The 21343-nt window shown below is 38.5% G+C and overlaps 2 protein-coding genes across 4 annotated transcripts in view; one reads left to right on the top strand and one right to left on the bottom strand.

Moving 5' to 3' along the window:
* Window positions 1-21343, bottom strand: part of pcxb (pyruvate carboxylase b) — a 426983-nt gene that overhangs the window by 255149 nt on the left and 150491 nt on the right. The window contains exons 11-12 of the mRNA XM_084107671.1: window positions 6487-6631; window positions 6220-6309 (exon numbers count right to left, since the gene is read on the bottom strand). Of these exons, the coding sequence (XP_083963797.1) occupies window positions 6220-6309; window positions 6487-6631 (235 nt within the window). The remainder of the gene's footprint in view (window positions 1-6219; window positions 6310-6486; window positions 6632-21343) is intronic.
* LOC311079526 (leucine-rich repeat and fibronectin type-III domain-containing protein 4) overlaps window positions 14151-21343 on the top strand; it is a 32086-nt gene continuing 24893 nt past the window's right edge. The window contains exons 1-3 of one of the 3 annotated variants that reach the window (XM_084109038.1): window positions 14151-14287; window positions 14407-14677; window positions 16294-17022. The gene's annotated coding sequence lies outside the window, so the exon portion shown is untranslated. Of the gene's footprint in view, window positions 14678-16293; window positions 17023-21343 lie in introns of all 3 variants that reach the window. The other 2 variants (XM_084109039.1, XM_084109040.1) reach the window with 2 other exon arrangements.

The following is a 21343-nucleotide window of genomic DNA, read 5'->3' as shown; positions in this document are numbered from 1 at the left end:
GTCACACTTGTGTTGCTCTTTTAGTTGAAAATAAAAAATAAAAACTCTTCCCACGCTGAGGCACCCAGAGGTAGCCGCAGCTATAATGAGTTAAACACTCAGGAACGCCCACCGATACCATCACACACAAAGTGTAACAGCAGTTGAGAGCTGTAAGCTCGCGGCCACCGCTGATCGCGCCGTCACACCAACGCTGGAATGTTTGGATTTCCAACTCGCAGAGTCTCTTCTTGCAGCACTGAAGTAATAACCAGTGAAAGACAATGTGTGCGTGCGCCCGCTTCCTGTTTATACCCGCGCTGCGGGTTACGCACGCCAACGGTCATTGTCTCGCTCTGTAGACACTCGAAGTTGATAGGGCTCCCTGAATTGATCCCAATTATGTCACCACGTCGATGTTATGCCGAACGTGAGCGACTGAAAGGGAACAGAGCAAAAACAGATTTGTATCTAAAATGTAGCTCCCAACATTAACTTTTATTTAACAAATCTGATATTCTGAAAAACAGCACTCTTGCTCATGTGATATAGTTTAACTATGGCCACGTTTACACTGCAGGTCTTGATGCCCAATTCTGATTTGTTACCTTTATCCGATTTTTTCGATCGTCCGTTTACACGTTCTTTCAATTGTGACCCATATCCGATTCATGTGTTTACACTTGCCATACTATCTGAAACATCGTGCATGCTTAAAGGGGGTTCTTGCACAGATGGACGAGCGTGAAATAAGCTTGATGCAAGCTTTGCGATATAGCCTATGCGAAGTTCGCCAAACATCACCATGATTTTGAGGCGGAGGAGGACGAAAAGGGCCATCATCATTGCGCATATGCTTCAGTTATTGTGTGCGAGAGAGATCTCAGGACTGGTGGGAGCATATTGTGGCGGGCTTTAAGAGCAGTGGGCCCGAAATTTTAGGATGAGCAAGCCAACCTTTGATATGTTGTGTCAACGTTTGTCCACATTCCTTTGATATGTTGTGTCAACGTTTGTCCACGTTTCGTTGGGCCATCCGTCCCTTTGCAGATGCACGTCGGCGTTGCTCTCGTCATTAAACCGCGGAGACGTAGCCTAATGCCTCAGAAAATCCAATCTGCCTGTTTACATGACAGTCGCATTGGCACATATCGGATATATTTCCACATATGAATGAGGCCTGAAACCGATCTCAAAATATCCGAATGCATGCGTTTTGTTCCTGTTTACACTGTCATAGAACACATCCGATCTGTGTCACATATGAGCAAAAAATCGGAATAGGGATCACATTTCACTGACAGTGTAAACGAGGCCTATATGATATGATATAAATATATGATAAAAACCCCCATGTTTTAAATTCTGGAGGCATTCACATTGCATTCTAATAAGTTAAAACAGTGAACGTGTGCATTCTTAAGGAGTCTTTTTGTTTGTTTTTGCAAAGGGAGTGACATAGCTACTTGATAATGTCAACTCGCACATAATTAAAACAACAATTAAGATAGCATCATAGATACATATCACACACCCAAGGGACTGTATCTACTATTTATCTACTATTAACAATTGACTGATTGGACTGATGTTGCAGTAGTCTGACTGCTATTCATTGTGGGCCTGTCACAAGTACGGCTTTGAAACAGGTGATCAATTGAATGAGTGCTACTGACACTTCTCACTGATTTCCTGTCATGCAGCGTTTCATTTGGCATCCGATCAAAGTAAATACGAAATAAGAACTGCAACGGCACATGAATATTTGCTGAGGAGAACAGGAAGAAAAAGTTGTGCTAAGCAGCTAACACCAGACCATGTTTCTCTGCTAAACCTTTTATATATGTGCATTGTTTTTCTGCCTGGAGCTCACGGGATAGTAGTGAAGCTATGAGAACCCACCAACCTCAGACTCAGGGAAATTCCTACTATTCATAGGTCTCAGATGTGGCAGTTTGAGGGGCCATTAACCCAGGAGGAAGGGGGTGGCGCCACTAACTTTCATTACAAATAAAGTTGAACTAGGGGTGGGTGATATGACCAAAATCTTATATCACGATATGAGATTTTTTTCACGATAAAGATATATATCATGATATAGTTATTTTTGCTATAAATAAGGTCTTTATGATATAAAAATGTTTTGATACCATTTTTATTACAAAAACTAATATTAGCCTAACTAGGCAAAAAAAAAAAAAAAAACTACTCAAGCTTACTGAAGACAAGTAAACAGTCAGTACTAATATAAGAACAAAGACACTAATTACAAGCATAGTAAAAAGTGAAAAACAAATGAAATAGACCTACCTGAAAACCTTCAAGCACTAAATAAGAAATACTAAGATACATAAATTATATAAATTAAATGTACATGAGAATCGGCTTCATGAATGCGTGTCTCTCAGACAGTGCTCAGAAACAATACTAGCAAAAGGAGCTCTTTTTCACTTATTGCACTTCAATGGTTTAAAAATAACTTCTTTTTACACTGCAATGCTTAAAAACATGCAAATGATAGCTTTCGTGATGGCGTAGCACGGTAATGTCACGTGAGCAAATTTCTACCCGTTAATTGTGTCTACCGGACCAGTATGCTATATATCACCCACCCCTAAGCCGAACATACTGACTCTCTCTATTAATGCAAATGAGGCAAACACCTAAAAATTATATAAAAAACAGGTGGGCCGCTAGCTTATTCAAGCAAAAATAAAAGTAAATCATGCTGTCCAATGAGAGAAGGAGTGTGAGATAAAAAAGGATGGGGGAGACCGTTGATAGAAATGCAATTAGTAAGACATTGATGCATAGATTTGCATATTTCACGGCATAAATACACCCACATGTAAGTTTAAATGTATGTACCCCTGTGGGAATTTCTCTGCGTGGAATGCTGGCGGGCATATGAAAGGAAAGATGAAGGCCAAAGCCTATTTATCGCTCATTGTGTGTCTGATACACACATGCAACACACACAATGCTAAGGAGCATCTCATGAGGCTTGGGATACACCTACCACAGATGTGACCTACTTACACAGACACATACATTTTTATCCCATGAAAGACCTTTTCCATACACACACCTACATGCACGGCACATATTTGGTCCAATTGTGTAGGGGGACAATTTTGTATATGCTCTACAAACTACAACCAGTTCCACTGAGAACTCTCAGATAAAGCACTGAGAACAGGAAGAAAGTGGGAAAACTTTTTTTGGATACATATACATATATGCACACCAGGGGATCCATCAGGGGTCCTTTGGGAAAATCTTTTTCTTTTTTTTTTTTAAACACATCATGTTCAACAAACAAGAATAAGGGTATGCCAATGAGAATAGGAGAAAATTGGCTAAATTAATTGCACACACACATATGCATACACACACCTATCCCTCAGGAATCTCTCAGTCTCTCTCTCACTCAAACATACATGCAGAGGGAGCATGGTATGCGGCTCACACACACACCTAAACCCCTGTAATGAGATTTCTAATGTGACCGGATCCCTCTTTCATTTGGCAGAGGGAAGGAGAGAAGGGAAGGATTAAAGCTGCATTATCACACTCTAGTCCATCCACAGAGAGAGAAAAAGAGAGAGAGAGAAGAGGATGGGGCAGTGCTGCCAATGTTTAGGGCAGCTATAAACATGAGTATGAATTCCACAAACATCTGTTGTGGTACACTTTTGATGTGGCAAGTGTGTTTGTGATATGTGTGTTTAGAGTTGGGGAGTAGCTAAACTATGCTACAAAATTAAAAGGGTAGTTCAGTTAAAATTTTTAATTCTTATCAGTTACACTTTATTTTGATGGTCCCCTTTAGACATTCTGTTACCTACAGGTAATGTTGCACATGCATATCAACGAGGCTTGCTGCGATAGTCGATGTTACTGCTGTTATGCAGTGTTTAGCCGCAAAACCGTTTTCATCACTTGCCCACCCCACCGTCATTTTCATTTTTTTATAGTAATAAAATCAATTAGTTCAGTTAGAGAACAGACACTACAATTAAAAACTGAACGAGTTTGCTCAATTCAGCGTGTGCTGATTCTGCCGAACGAGAGTCGCAGTGATTTTATCACAGGACAAGAGTGAGGCGAGCTGACAGACGATGGTGGAAGATTTGGTTTTAAAATCTAAATGTAAAAGCGCCTATTTGGCAATATTTTGGATTTAAACCCAATTCTAAAGGGAACCTGCAAACATAAATGAGGCAATCTGTAAACTTTGCCTGATGAAGGTGACAACATCCGGAGGTAACACCTCTAATTTACACACACACCTTCACGGTGTATGCAATGACTATTCGTTTTGTTTATAAAGCCATCTTATTTGCTTTATTAATAAAAGTTCTAGGTTTATTATAAAGAAGTCAGTCATTGACACTTTGTTGTGTCGAAATTACGCTAATTCGAAAGAAAAAATAAAATGTGCACGCCCGCACGGACATTTATAACAGTGCGTGTCCACTGGCGTGGAACGAGTGAGTGTTTTCAGTTAATTCCTGACTTCCTTAGCTCTACTTTCATAGGAATTAAATTGAAAACGTTCGCTCTGCTCCGCGCCAGTGGACACACACTATAAGTGATGATACCAGTGTTGTCACATGTCGATTAACTGGTGGGAAAATTTCCTCATCGTCACACATCCCTAAAGTCAACTAACTCTCATTAGAGTATTAATTGAGTATTAGTAGACAGTTAGGGTTAGGGTTTGTAGAATAAGGGGTTATGGTTAGTAGAATAAGTTGACATGAACTTGCAAAGTAATTTAGTCAGTAGATTGTCTGTTGGGGTAGCAACAAAATAAAGTGCAAATATTAAGAAGACAGTCTACTAAAACTCTAATGAGAGTTAGTTAAATGTATGTGAAATGAGTCACACTTTAGATTAGGGTACAATTCTCACTATTAACTAACTATTAACTATGACTTTCGCCTCAAACTCCTAATCACTGCTTATTAATAGTTAGTAAGGTAAGTTTGTAAGGTAAGTTGTTAAGTTTAGGTTATTGGTTAGGATTAAGAGATGTAGAATATGGTCATGCAGAATAAGGCATTAATATGTACTTTATAAGTACTAATAAACAGCTAATATCCAAGTAATATGCAACCAGTTAATAGTGAGAAAGTGTTAATTTAGGCTTTTATTCACATATAAACAATGATTAATGCACAGACGTGTGCATAAAATGTTGTGAATGAAAGCTGAAACATGCTAGACATACAAGAACAAACTAACTCATTTATGAACTTTTTTTCATTTATGAAAATCAAATCTTCATTTACACTTTATAATAATGTTCATATATAGGTCATTTACAAGTTATTAGTTAATGATGAACTAATCATTTACAAAACATGACTACATTCATAAATTATTAAGTGATATGCTAACATTTTATGAATGTTTTAATTCAAAGTCATTTATTAATTTTTATTTAATGATGAACTACTTTACAAAACATGACTATACGTTAAAAAATTAAGTGATATGCTAACATTTTATGAATGTTTTGTTAATTTAGTTATAAGTAATTTATAAGTTATTAGTTAATCATGAACTAATTATTTACAAAACATGACTATAAGTTCATAAATTATTAATAAGTGGCATTCTAATAACTTACAAATGTGTTGTAAGTTATCTTAAAAAATTAGTAAATCAAAATAAACAGGTTGCTAGTAAGATGGTTAATAATAAGTTATTAGTTGTTATATTATTAATCACTTAAAATCATTTAAATATTTGTGTCAAAATTGTATTAGTATCTTAATAAACAGAGGTTAATCATGAACAAATGATGAACAAACAATTTAAAAAAATATTTTTAAGAGGCGTAATTTATGTACTATATTAAGTAACTTGTTTGTTTGTGTGTGTGTGTGTGTGTGTTTGTTTGTGTGTGTAAAAATGTTTTTCTATCCCGCTGGGGACTTCAACATGAATGCACACTGACTCACGGGGACTCGTGTCACTGTGGGGACCTAAATTGAGGTCCTCATGAGAAAATAAGCTTATAAATCATACAGAATTATTTTTTTTTTTTTAATTTTGTGTGATGGATAGGTTTATGGGTAGGGTTAGTGTAAGGGTATAGAATATACAGTTTGTACAGTATAAAAACCATTATGTCTATGGAGAGTACCCACAAAGATAGTGAACCAGACGTGTGTGTGTGTGTGTGTGTGTGTGTGTGTGTGTGTGTGTGTGTGTGTGTGTTTGTCATACCCAGAGAAACAGAAAGAACGACTGGATCAACAGATGAGGATTTGGCTTTAACTGGAATAGGAGTCATGGGTCCATTTACCATGATGTGACCTGTGGAGAAATACAGCAGATGTTTAAACACAAATGCACTCTCACACATTTTAGGCCATCACAGGTGCAACACAATGATAAATGCACACACGCACACACACACACACACACACACACACACACACACACACACACACACACACACACACACACACACACACACACACACACACTGACCCAGATAGTGCAGGAGTTTCTGGGCTCTGTTCTGTGTAGGTTTGAGGTTGAAAAGTTCCTGGTTCTCATCAATAAACTGGGTGTCAACTGTGGCATACAGGAACTGGCTATTGCTCAATACATTCTGCAGGAAGGGGATATTAGTCTGAAAGAGAAAAAGGAGTGATTTAGATTATCAGCTGATAGTCACAACACATGCATTTATTCAATATGTTTGGCAGTTGAACACATTAACTAGTACAAGATGTCAGGTCCTCTTTACAGCCACCATATGAATAAGTCAGTTTGGGATGCCCAGACTTTACCAACTAAGAACAACCAACAAATTCCTAAAATCACATGCTTTATCCATTTGCAAAATGAGACCTGATGACACTGAATATCCACCATCAAATTATAAGTAAATACAAATAAACAATACAAGAGCAAGTTCCAGGAAATTCCAACAATTACCAAATAGATACTTCAATTTTCTGGGGAAATATGTAAATAGTGCTTGCATGTGCAATGCTAATGCTGGCCATTGTTATGCAATTGCTAAGATGTTCTGAATGATTTTAGAGTGCAATTATGTGGTTGCAATGGTGTTTTTATACAGTCATTAAGGTGTTCCGAGTAGTTTTAGAAAGTAGTTATGTGGTTGTTAGAGTGTTGTTGTACAGTTGCTAAGATGTGCTGAGTGGTTTTAGAGCAGGGATGGATAATTCCTGTCCTGGAGATTTTAGCACCATCCCTAATTAAACATTACCTGCTTGTAATTTTTAAGTAATCTTGAAGACCTTTGGTTAGATTATGAGTTGTGTGTTAGGTGTGTTTGATTAGGGATGATGCTAAACTACAGAAATGTGGTTGTGCAGTTGCTAGGGTGTTGCTATACAGTTTCTGAAGTGTTAGTGGTTTCAGAGCGTGGTTGTGTGGCTTCTAGGGTGTTGCTATGCAGTTGCAAAGGTGTTAGTGGTATCAGAGTGTGATTATGTGGTTCCAAAAATGTTGTTATATCGTGGCTAATGTATTCTGAGTGGTTTTAAAATGTTGTTATGCAGTTGCTAGGGTGTTTCTATGCAATTGCTGTGGTGTCTGTGGTTTCAGAGTGTTGTTATATGGTTTGCTAAGGTATTGCTATGCATTTGCTAAGATGTTCTGTTCTGAGTGTGGTTATGTGGTTGCTAGAGTGTTGCTATACAATAACTAAGATGTTTTGAGTGGTTTAGAATGTGGTTGTGCAGTTGCTAGGGTGTTGCTATACAGTTGCTAAGGTGTTAGAAGTTTCAGAGTGTTACTATGCAGTTGTTAAGGTGTTAGTAGTTTCAGAGTGTGGTTGTGCAGTTGCAAAGGTGCTTGTCGTTTCAGTGTGTGGTTATGTGGTTGCTAGAGTGTTGCTATACAATCACTAAGATGTTTTAAGTGGTTTTAGAGTGTGGTTGTGCAGTTGCTTGAGTGTTGCTATGTGTTCTTAGTGTGTGCACCTACTAGGGTCTTGCTAGGTGGTTGCATACTGGAACAAGACAAAGAGCTTACACAGGTCTATATAATATTTTGGTATGGCTCGGGTCATATGCCAAAATTCATGTCTTTGAGTTTCCATCTAATCCTAAGTATGAAAAATAATAGTTCTGTCATGACAACTCTCGGAGTGATTGGCATGGTAATGGTATGACAATGTTGTATGTTTGGTCTTGGCAGAATAGATCTGCTACACTGCAACGGCAGAGCAAGTACGTGACTTGCTACTGCCAATACATACACGACGCGCTGCTACGAGCAAGTAAGACACGCTGCTGCTGTACAATATCGTTCATGAATTACACGTCATAGATCTATACAGTTGGAGGTGGGGAAGGTGGAGGGTTTCTGAAAACGTGCTGCACTGCTAAAGCAAATGCTACTTAAGTATTTGAAGGTTGAGCAGTGAGCTCATTGGCTACTGATACGGCAGGAACCAATCAGCAGCGCCCAATAGATAACGATGTGATTATGGACAGGTGAGTAAAATGACCTATTAGCCTGCATTATCTAGAGTTTCATGACAGAACTTAGTAGTTATATTTTCCTTAGCAAGCACCACTTATGACAACAAACAAACAAACACACAAACAAACAAACAAACAAACACACACACACACAAACAAACACAATGAAGAACATTATTCTAGATGCTGACAAAGAACAAAGCATCAAGTTGGCCCATGATTGTCCACTTCAGTGACAGTGCTTTTAAGTACTCTCACAGGGCGTGGGAAGTTTAAATTGTAATCTGTATTGTCTGAAAGCACTCAGTTCTTTCCTGATGGCTGCTATAAATGCATTAGCATTTTGAGAAAGCTGCAGTTCAGGCCATAACAGAACTCCTGCACTGGAATGGGCCCCTAGACTGCAGCTATCAAAACAGCAGTGCACACGCTCACTGCACCAATAAACACTGTTTTAGTGTATGCAATGGGGCATGAGACAGGAATGCGTGTGTCATATGACAAAGAGAAACAAGTACAGAAAAGAGAAATTTGGGGTTTGTGTGTGTTTTATGTGACACACAAAGAGATCTAGAAAGTGTAAAGGGACTACAGGAGAAACAGAAGATGATGTGTCAAAGTAAGAATATAAAAAGGATCTTGTGGAAAAAACAATGATGTTAGATCTGAATTCAATCCCTTTTCAGAGTTGACTATGCTGACTGATACATTGTCTCTATGTTGCCTACAGTATATCCCTGTATACACACACACACACACACACACACACACACACACACACGGATGCCCTTAACTCCCATACAGGTTGTTCTACAAAGGGATCAAAACTCAATTACCCAGCAAAACTTGAGAGAAAATAGGGGATTTCTCCAGAGGATTCAAATGGAAGCTGAAGAGTTAATGGAGGATTTAATGTAGTTTTCCATCCTATTCTTCTCCTGCTTGGATCTAACGTGATGAACGATGAACTCATGAAGTGCTGAGGAAAGATCTGAAAAGTCCCGAATGAGAGAATGACTGGGGAAATGAATGTTACTGGTCTTGTACATGTATGTTGGAGAGGACAAGAGTTTGGTTGAGATAAAGCAAGAAATGTCTTGCTTTCTCTTTCTTTTTTTGCCATGTCATTGTTGCTTTAATTCTTTTAACTGTTGCTTTTAACTGTTGTTCATTCCTGTGAAGCCCTGCATGGTCAAATTCAGTCTCTGTCTTTGCTTTTTTGGCCTCATTTAACAGATCAGCCTTCACATCAGTCTTATCTCTCTATTTCTTTCAAATTGTTTTCTGTTTAATCATGTCAGTCTTTTGATAGAGAAGTCTCTCATTTATATATGCTTCTTGGTCTTCATTATTTCTACTCCTTGATTCCATTTCAATCGATTCAATTCAATTCAATTCAATTCAATTCAGTTCAGTTTGATTCAACTCATTATTCCTGATCATTGATTCAATTCAGTTTGATTCGACTTGACTTGATTTGACTCGTTATTCCAGCTCCAGTTCCAGTTCGGTTTGAACCAAACTAAATTTGACTTATTATTCCTGATCATTGATTGATTGCAATTCAGTTCTGTTTGGTTTGACTAATTTTGACGACTTCATCATTGCTTAATTCAGCTTGGTTCGGCTCAACTTGACTCATTATTCCATAACAGTTGAACATTAATCTAAAGTGATAGTTCTTCCAATGAAAATTCTGCCATAATGTACTCATTCCAAACCCATAAAACTTCTGTTCATCTTCAGAACATATTTTTTATCATAATTTTTGTCCATCAATTAAAGTCTACACAACAAATCAATCTGATTACTTTTGATGTCCAACTTTCGAAGTGAGTAGTGATCAACACACATACTGCTCATCATATGTAAACACGGTAGCTCAAAAAAAGCTGCATGATATGTGAGAACAAACCTCATTGGTTCTTACACATTGGAGCTTTCGTTTTCCATATTTGATGTTCTCAGTGTATGTGCATTGATCAATATTTATATGTGAATAAAAGTCTAAATTGAATCTGTTCATCATATAAAGCAATCATGTCTCGTCAGAAGACTTGATTAAACCATTGGATCATATGGGTTACATTTACAATGTAACTTAAATCTTTTTGGTGAACTATCACTTAAGTGTAACAAACAAGACAAATTCTATTAAGTATAAAGGACACTTGAGCACATGTTCTAATCTACAGAGAATTAAGAAATGCTTGTGATCTTATAACTTGCAGAAGTCCATTATTTCCAGCTGTTCATCTGTTCTGTTAATGCCAAAAACCAAGGAAATAATGCCAAAAACCAAGGAAATAATGCCAAAAACCAACTGATATTAGAGAGAGATAACAAGCAAACAGAGAAACATCAAAGAAAGATCTGACCACATCTCACACAAGCACTAAACAAGCAAACGAGTGTTTTTAAAAAATAAATAAAAATAAACATCACTTATACTTTAATCTTCACTTTATTAATTTTTCTAACAAAGGCAAGTTGACTAAAATTCAGTTTAACAAATTGTTATTCTTCTATGTTTAACACAACCCGTCTCTCTCTCTCTCTCTCTCTCTCTCTCTCTCTCTCTCTCTCTCTCTAAATGTTTGAGTATTAGTTAAGTACTTTAAATTTCCAAACAAATACACAAATTACAATTAATGCATACAATTCTATGCAAAAAGGTCTGAAATAGTTTAATGAAAGGCCTTTATTTGTCTGTCTAGTGGGGTGTGACAAGGTAAAGTATATATCTGTTCAAGAACAAACACAGTTCTAAGAAAAAACTCCACAAACAAAACACACATACACATTCTGTCAAAATGTGTGAAGCCATTAGTGCATGCCTGTCAAATAATCCATCTATTCATCCGTCTCTCTCTTTCTCTACTAAACTGCAAAAGTGTTTTAGTAGAGATGGTAAACAGACAACACTCCTCTTAAGACGTACGCCAGAAACTTTCAGTGCAAAGCAAGCAATGTTTATAACATGCGCTGTCCGTGGTGCTGAACTGAGTTAGAGAGCACGAGACAAAACAAGGAAGAGTTTGACGGTGAGCGTGACACTGTCTCTGTGATTAATTGTCTTCGTTTTTCATTCGCAAGTGTTATGGCAATGGTGTGAATGTGTTATGACTAAACGTGTGTGAGGATGGGGGAGGAACTAAATATAGAGAAACACAAAACACACACATTGCTCTATCAAACAGACAGACAGGGTGGGGGTGGAGGCCCTTCTGCACAGTGTGAAAATAAGTAGCTGTTGACTAGTATGGGTTTTTCAATGTCCTAATGCAAAACCGATAGAGTGGTTCCAACAGCATTAGAACACTTAAGCCACCTTTCACAAATGTATATATGTCTTTGCAGTAAATAACAAACAAATAATTAGGGATGCACAATATATAAATTCCATATCAGTCATCAGTTGACATTAGTTGTTTAAAATTAGTTTTTTTTTTTTAATAAATGTTGGCCAATACTGGATATTTAATTGTGTACACATTTCTGACTATCCAATGCTCACTGCAAGTTAATTTTTCAAACACTTCACGTGTAATCTTTAACATATTTTGAAGGAGTTTGCATTTTCGTCCAATACCTTTTAAAGGTGAGATGCTTAAATTCATATGTAACAATTAAAACTACTCATTTTATTTTTTGTGTGTACAATTGAACCTTTTTTATAGACGGTACCACTATAATTGATTTTAGTAATCTCAGTAATTGATTTTGTTCATATAAAAATGAACAAAATCAATTACTGAGGAAGTACAAAAAACAGTGTTCAAAATTGCCTTGTGTCAACTTGCTTTAACCTGATTCACAATAGTAAGCTTATAATAATGATTTATAATTTGAGCTGCTGGGTTGGATTTTGGGAGAAATGTTGTTTTAACACTGTCCATTGTGTTAAAAATGTTGCTCTTTAGTTATGGCTACAAACTCTCAGAACTAACACACTTCGCACCGCACAAGCACTGCAATTTTCTTTATTTATGGTTGTGATGCAGCCAATCAAAGATGAATGACATAAAACTGACATTTCTCCCAAAATCCAACCCAACAGCTCAAATTATAAATCATTATTATAAGCTTACTATTGTGAATCAGGTTAAAGCAAGTAGACACAAGGCAATTTTGAACACTGTTTTTTGTACTTCCTCAGTAATTGATTTTGTTCATTTTTAACCCCCAAAATCTTTTTTTTTTGACTCTTCTGTTCATTAGACACAGTTTGTTGGCTAATGCAGATAATCTTATGTCATCTAAATATCATCAGATGAATCTACCTCAAGTATAACAATGAAGAAAGATATGAGGAAGGAGTGCTGGTTTTTCAGTTGTGTTACACACCACTGCAGCCTCTAATCAACAGAACAAATGAGGTGTGTCACATCTGAATAGTCTTAGCACCTCATACACAATAAACACACATGCATATCTAAACAAACTGCTTTTCTAGGATGGATGCACGGTTGCTGTATATTTATTATTAGCTGGGTGTTGATATGTTGTTGACGTGTGAGTCTGTTTTTATTGTGGTGTCTTTGTGTAAATGTGTTTGAGTGTGGTGTGGTATTGGTTTGTGTTTGCTAGAACGTGACCACCGTTCTCAATATCATTATGGAAATAAACCAGCCAAAAGATATTGTGAAATGCTTTTTAAAATGAAAAATGACACCAATGAAAATCTTAAACTCTCCCTTAAGATAACACCATTCCATATTATCTCTCTCTCTCACATTAATCTGTATGTGTTTGCCTTTAACTGGATAAATTGGAAGGCTGTTCATAACTCATCTAGTCTTATAATAACTAATAAGACAAGACAAATATAGCAAGCAGAGACGGAGAGAGGTGCCCAATGATGGTGCAACTGAGTAAATCACACACACACACACACACACACACACACACACACACACACACACACACACACACACACACACACACACACACACACACACACACACACACACACACACACACACACACACATACACACACTCTCTCTCTCTCTCTCTTTCTCTCTCCCTCACCTTCCTTCTATTTCAAAGACATACACAAATATCACACGTTTGCTTTTCATGATGGAGCCTTTCCACTGACTTCTATTGTTTTTCAACTGAGCTAATGATATTTCCTATCCTCTAAATCGAACACTCACGAAAACAGAAATTGCCTCATTTAGTATATTTATTAAGCTGATTTCCTCATGGAGAGCATTTTATGCAGGTGATTTTAAGGTTTACCATCTTTGCAGGGACATTTGTATCTTAACGATGTAGGCAAAACAAACACATAAATAACAGACACCTTCATTCAAACACAAAATAAACTGCAATATTAGCAGGTAAACATTATCTCTTGTATATGTCATGTATGAACATCATTAAACACTGTAAGAGTGTTTAGGGCTGAAACAATCTTATTAACAGCAGGCAGCTGTACATTTGATATCAATCCTCTCTCTGCGTTTGATGCACATTTTATCGGCTCACTCTCTGTATCACTCTCTTTCATCAATTTCTCCATACTTAGCTCTTCCTTCTGCATCTCTATCATCTCTTCCTCTATCACTCCCTCGCTACCCCGACCATCTCACTCAGCCAATACTGCTGGGGGCTGTCCATCTCTCTCTCTCTCTCTCTCTTTCTCTTTTAGCCCCCTCCCTCACTCTCTCTCTCGCTGTATCAGTGCATGTAGTCGACACTCGCTCCTTAGTCGCTCGTTGGTTCACGCAAACATCTCAACTGCTTGCAAAAGAGGAGAAGAAAAATAACAAAACAAAATGAGTAGATACCGGAGAAAAACTGAACAAGAAACAAATGACAGAGGTATGGAGGGGAACTGCTAAAAATATCCAGCACTACAAAAGATCTGTCATTTTTCCTTTATTTTTGCTGTAATTTTTCTTTTTTTTTGTTCTGTCGTTCCCTGGATACCTGACCGAAAGGATTAAAAATGACTTAAATTTCAATCAGTTGTGGCAGGAGAGAAAGAGAGAGGGATGAAAAAAGAGGAGTTTGTCCTCTGAAGAGATTCAGCGGCACACAGCTGGTGAGAACAAGGGAGTGTTAGACGGAGAGAGAGAAATCAAGAGAGGGAGGGAAGAGGACCGGAGTCCGAAAGAGAGAGAAAGAGGGTCTTGTTTCGCTTTTGAGGAAGCCAGGAGTCGGATCGCCTTTTCCTCCAGGACTACTTGACTGGAAATGCTCGAAAAGCAGGTTTGTGTGGATGGGTTTTGTGTGTGTGTCATTTAAATGATGGATGTAAAATGGATATTGGGAGTAATGAAAAAAAAACAAAAAACATTTCTGATAATGAATATAAAAACAAGAGAAACGGATGATGAGACAGAGAGATGATGCAGATGAAAGCTCGTCAGTCTGAATGGTGACATGCCTGACAGCATATAAGACAGCTGCTTAACTCCTCTCTCTCTCTTACTCAAACACACACGCACACACACACGTGCACACACACAAACGCACACACTAACTTGTAGTCACAGTCTCACACACAAATCAGCACACACTGTCACCGCACCCACAGATTAAAAAACACTCTGTCTGCATCTGTGATTCTCGTGACACACACACACACACACACACACACACACACACACACACACGGGAGGTGTTTAATTCAAATGCTGTCTCTGTGGTATCTGAGACAGTTAAGATGATTGAGAAACTGGAGGACACAAAAATAACTAGATAAGTGTGTGTGTGTGTGTGTGTGTGTGTGTGTGTGTGATAGAGATGGGGCAGAGAGAGAAGGTGAGAGACAAAAGGACAGGAAACCACTTTGGTGACATTTCCAAGAGGGATCAATGTTTTTTTGCAATCGGACGAGGTGAGAAAACATGGAAGACAGTGAGAGACAGAGATGACTAAACAAGAGGAGAGATGCAGTCTGGAGGAATTTTTTTAGAAGTGCAAACTGGAGAGATGACATCAGGGCTGGTGTCCTGTTCTGGCCCGTGCACTATGGGGGATATGGGGAGGGTGTGTGTGTGTGTGGGGGGGGGGGGGGGGTATGGGGGGGGGGTATGGGGGGGTATGGGTAATCATTGAGCAGAGAGGATGGGGGGTTGGGGGTTGGGGGTTGGGGGAGGGGGGAGGGGGGTGGGGGTGGGGTACGGAACCCTGTGCTTTTGAGTGGCAGTCCTCGATGACATCGGAAGCAGCATGTAATTAATTATTATCTCTATTCACTGCATGGGAAGAGAAATTATAAATGAGGTATTGTTAACATCTCAGTTGTTTCTCCTAGATGGCAACAAAGGAGAGAAAAAGCTGAGGTCTCCTGCTTCTTAGATTTTTCTCCTGAGAAAGACCCCTGTAACCTCACATTCATATCAGAAGAGATCTCAAGAACATCTCATTGAAACTGTGCTAAATTTCCCAAAATACCAAGAGACTTTGGAGATTTCTATATGATTTCAAATATTTCTCAGCTAAATGATTTATTTATTTAAATTGAATATTATCTTATTTATGAACTGAATGGATTTAGTTTCATTATTTCCCCATTAATTTGATTGCGCTATGCTCTTATTGTATGTCAACAATTGTCTCATTTGATAATATTTGTATTTATTCCAAGGAATTTTAAAAGAAATATCCAAGATGACAATTAAACATAACTCGATTAACAACAGACAATTCGATTAAGTCTCATTAAATTGCCCTCTGGGTTTCAGTCTCTTTCATATTTATTTACAAAGTATTTGTGTGTGTGTAATGATTCACAATGACCACTTAAATTAATTGAAATGAATGTTTTTCTTCTCTCTTTCTCCCTCCCATTCCTTACTCATCCTCCCCATCCCATTCAGTCATTCCCCCATCCCACCATCCTGTTTTTCTCCGTTCTTAAGACGTTGTTTTGCTGTGGCAGAATTGGCAGCTCACTGGAATTCGACACTGAAAGACGAATGGCACAAACAACTGAAGAGGCGAATACATGAAAACAACAATCAAAGCAATTTGGAGGAGAACACAAACAAGGAGCACATCTGGAATAAAGACTAAACAGACTGACAGAATGAGAGAGCAAGATGAGGAGGTGTTGAATGGGAAAATGAGCACATGAACCTCGCAGGTGGATGAAAAGAAGTAGGTAAAGAAGATGAGAGGAAGAGAAAAACAGCAGGATCCTGGAAAATAGAGAGAAGAACAGCTGGAAAGTCTCACAAGTGGAAGAATATGGTGAGAATCTTAAAATGCGTTCAGTGGAAATGTGAAACTGCTGGAAGGCGCCAAGGCAAAAATGTTTCACAGCAGGAACATTTTAACAAGGGAAGAGCATATCCTGGTGTTTTCCACATACCAAACTGAAGGAGATACGAGTGGAATTGAGAGTCTGACTCAAGTTGAATCCTCATGTTTGAAGTGTGCGCGTGGACACGAGATAGACACACAAAAACTTTGTGACACTTCTTTACCTTGAGAAGGGATAAACACCTCAGTCTGGATTAACAAACACCTCTGAAACTTAAACACATGCAGATAAACACCAGGAAATGAGCAGCTAATTGTCCCTGGGATCAACACAGACAGAAAAGGTAAATACTTGTACTCTCTTACACACACATACTGGAATGGTTGAGGACTAATGTACAAGGTAATTGACTGACCTGAGATGAAAGATGCAGGGCAGAAAATCTTTACTAAGCTTTTGTATGCACAGTCCTGTTCAAAATCTTTCAGCACACAAAGTGGAACATTTTATCTCTTAGAGGCTGCTCTTACAGAACCCAGGAGACTTAATGGCGTTCCGAGTTATGTTTAATTTTGGCTCTAAAATTTGGTCTTTTCGCAGTGCTTTCTAAAGGTACAGTCACATTTACCGTTATTAGGTGATTTTTTGCCGCATTAACCAACAGAAAGCTTCTTGGATCAAAAGTGACTTCTGTGTGAGCTGTGCTTCATACATCGTCACACTGTTGACAATAGACAATTGACCTTTTTTTTTGCCCACAAAATTTGGGCGAAATTTCGCTAATGTGACCGCAGCTTACAGAGATGGAACCTCAAAAAGCGATTGATTCTGAACACTCTACATTTGCAGACACTTAGTGTGGTAACAGTGCTCAACTCGCAATTTATTCCAAAAGAGTTTGGTGTCTGCATGTTGTTTTTGTTATTGAGTGCATCATCAAAATCTTGCTTTGTCTGCCATGTAGAATTTACTGAGGTGACTGCAATGGATTCTGGGATTTGGGCAAAATGAGGAATCTTAGGAGGCTGTGTAATTGAGTTGCCTTTTGAAACAGCTTTTGCATAGGCATAGCAACACTGGCTCAACCAATGGCATGAGTTTGAGGCGGGACTTAGTTTGCCAGACTAATGACACTCTGCGGAGTTCTGGAAAAAATTGTTTTTGATTTCCTGTTTGCTGATGCAATTCTAAACTTCACTTTTAAAGAAATCAAATTTTCTATTTTTCTTTCCTATGCTTCTCTTAGTGTCTGACAATGTGTGTGGTGGTCGTGTGGTGTGGTGTTTTGAAGACAGGACTAGATGTTGACCTTTTGTAGTGAATTAAACAGCTGTAAATTTGACAGTGGCTGACTGGATACACATGTATAGGTCAGAGAACAGCATTCCGCTCTAGAAACGGTTAGGATTGCACACAAACACACAAACACAAACACCTCTCTCCCTCCAATGAAAGTCAGATGTGTATATCCAGTTATTTATGGAGCTCAAGGTACTTTGTGGGCCATTTATTTTTCCACCTCTTTTGCCTCTTTCTCCCTCGCATAAACTCAAGCACCCACCAACAGTGGCTAATGCAGGGACACAACACAAGAGAGATTGATTTTACAGTGCAATAATAACAACACATGCATACACACTCACGCACAAACAGCTGAAGAGCTGTAGTGCTCTCCATCCAGAGTGCACGCTATGCATATTCATGCACACATATGAAGGACACTTTACACTGCTCTACAGCCTTTTTCTATCTTCCACTCTCACACTGGTGTATTCTCTCTCTCTCTCTCTCTCTCTCTCTCTCTCTCTCTCTCTCTCTCTCTGTGTTTGTCTATTTGTGTTTGTCATTAAGTGATAGAGGTTGCTTCAAAAGTAGCGTGCATTTTCTTTGTCACCAAAGCATTATTTTTGTCATAAATGCCAGCACCCACTACATCAACTGCCTCTTCAACACTTTTGTCTGATCAGTCCTATTTAGTCTCTTCCTCTGAGATATATTTTCCTTTCCTCAATTCAAAGAAATGCCTGGGTGTTTACATACATTTAGATTTTACATTTTCCCTCTATTTTTTTGTTTGTAACCTGCATTAAGATAATTGTTTACAATGGCTTCCCTTCCTACCTTGACATTTTTCTCCAAAAGCTCCTTTCCTTTCCTTTCCTTTCCTTTCCTTTCCTTTCCTTTCCTTTCCTTTCCTTTCCTTTCCTTTCCTTTCCTTTCCTTTCCTTTCCTTTCCTTTCCTTTCCTTTCCTCTCCTCTCCTTTCCTCATAGGCTATGTTCACACTGTCAGTTTTTGGGACTGACAACCTCATTTACTTACAGGTGTGAGTCTCGAAATGTCCCATTCACACAGCAACTTATCGTCTCAAATACTGTCTGTATGAACGTGCAATGAGAGTCAAGCTCGTATTCTCTTACTAGTAACCATAGCTACAGTGACCAAAGGGATATCAAATATGGCGACATCCATAAAACTTAAAAGTCTTATCACTTTTGACTAGGGATGGGACAAAATATAGATAGGGCAATTTATCGTTGTCCTTCTCCATGCGATTTGATAATTGATACGCTGGCATCAAATATTGATATTTTAATTAATAAAATAAGGCGCTCTAAATAGACTAAGTGCTCCCAGCATCGCTACTTCATGACTCCTCGAGGTGGCGCTCAACAAATGAATGAGGGAAACGTGAACACAAGTTAACAAAAGAGGTTTTTAACAGGATGGTGGACAGCAGTGTGAGAAAAAAAATAATAAAAAAAATAGATGCCCGCGCCACGTTTAAGTCCATAGTCTGGAAAACTTGCACTTAACCTTTTCATAGGTATTTTGTTTTCATAATTAGACAGATATCGTGATGTATCATTATAGGATTGTCTAGCAATATATTGATTATCGCAGAATTGCTGTATTGTGATATTATCGGTATCGTGAGCCATGCATCGTGTATCGTATCATATCTTGAGGTACCCTGTGATTCCCACCCCTACTTTTGACACTTTTGAGTCCAATTGAGCCGCGCGTTCATCCTTCAAATCTTCATTAACCGACAACAGTTTCAATGTAAACATGCGCCAGCCGGATGGCTTTAACCTTTGCACTCACGTCCTTTGCAGCATCTTACTCATGTCACGGCATTTGAGTCGTGAAACACAAAACTGGTGGGAGCCGCTCCGGTGGAGAACAGAGACTGGATCTAAAACCTTCAGATGACACACAGCTCATATCTCCCTTGCTGTAAGTTACAGAAAGTAAAACCACACTCAAAACCCCTTAGCAGAGTGGCTCTCTCGCACTGTATGATGTGACAGACAGCCAGGCACGTGCACAGGTAGGGCTCAACCTGTGCAGAGTACATGCCCTTTTTGCCCTTTTTTTTTTTTGGTGGTGGTGTTTTTTTCTAGCCTGGTTCTACCAGACTCTCGTACATTTCATTTGTACAGAGAGTCTGGCCTCTCTCCATTGACAAGCGGATATTGGATCTGCCCAGAGTCACTCTGGATCTGCCATAACCAATCGCTAACCTTTGGTCGTGACGTAACCTACAGTCTATGGACGTAACCCTACAACTCAAACTAACGCACGGCATCAACGTCATCGTTCTCAGCCACTCCCTCTGTTCGCTGATTGGGCCGCCAAAAATTTGGCTGGAGAAAACCAAAGAATACACCACAATCCCAGACGTAGTACTGAAGGGAAATAAAATTGAGCGGAAGTACGCAGGAGGGCGGAGCCAGGTTAGTTTTTTTCTTCTTCAATAAATCAATGTTATTGGTCACCCTTCACGTCTGTCTGTCTGTTTTACAAATATTTAGCCAATGAAAGTTCTTAAAAAGAGCTTGTGTAAATCTTGTTCGATCCTCAAACTGTCAGAAAACCTGATAACTCCGCCCCCTCTATCTTGACTGAATGAACTGAAGCTCCGCAGCAGACAGCACACAGCAGCTGAACAAAGTTTTGCAAGGGTAAACAAAGATCTTGTTGTTTGAATAAGTACTAAACACTATGTCTATAAAGGCTCATATTTTATTTATTTGATGTCTGACTGAGACATGTGGGACCTGAGAGAGAGGGTCTAGCATTTGCCATCTAGTCATAGACAATACATAGCCTACACTTAAATAGCCTGTGCATACAGTAGCATTAATTTTTTTTTTATAAAATGAGATTTTGGCCAAATGTATTTTACAACAGGAAAAACTGAGCACCCATATAGCTACAACAAACTAGTTTGTAACCTGTTGATGAAAATGTAATGTAATGCCGCCGGCGCCGTTTTAATGACGGACAAAATGCACATTTGCACACATTCGCTGGTCAAAAACCCCGTAACTGCATTTGAGTTTGACTTTTGTAAAATGTTATAAACAACAACATAGCCTATAATTTGTTTTTACCATCAGAAAATCATAAGCACAGGTGCGCCCCCGCGCTGTTTCGTACTGGAACTTACACAAAGCGACTGAGTGATCCTCGTCACCTAGGAAACATTATATTTCTAAGAAATGTCTTCTTTGATTTATGATTGCTGATACACTTAATTTATTAACATTTAATCATGTTATGGTAATAATATTATTTCAAGGCTGTTAATATGCACGTATTCGCTATCAAGCTAATTTTTTAATCTATGGTATTCTATACTCTCCGCTCGTCTTCACA

Source organism: Abramis brama (assembly GCF_963993115.1).
Source record: "Abramis brama genome assembly, chromosome: 3".
NCBI lineage: Eukaryota > Metazoa > Chordata > Actinopteri > Cypriniformes > Leuciscidae > Abramis > Abramis brama.
Note: the sequence above shows the minus strand (reverse complement) of the source record. Positions and strands in the feature narration are given on the sequence as shown.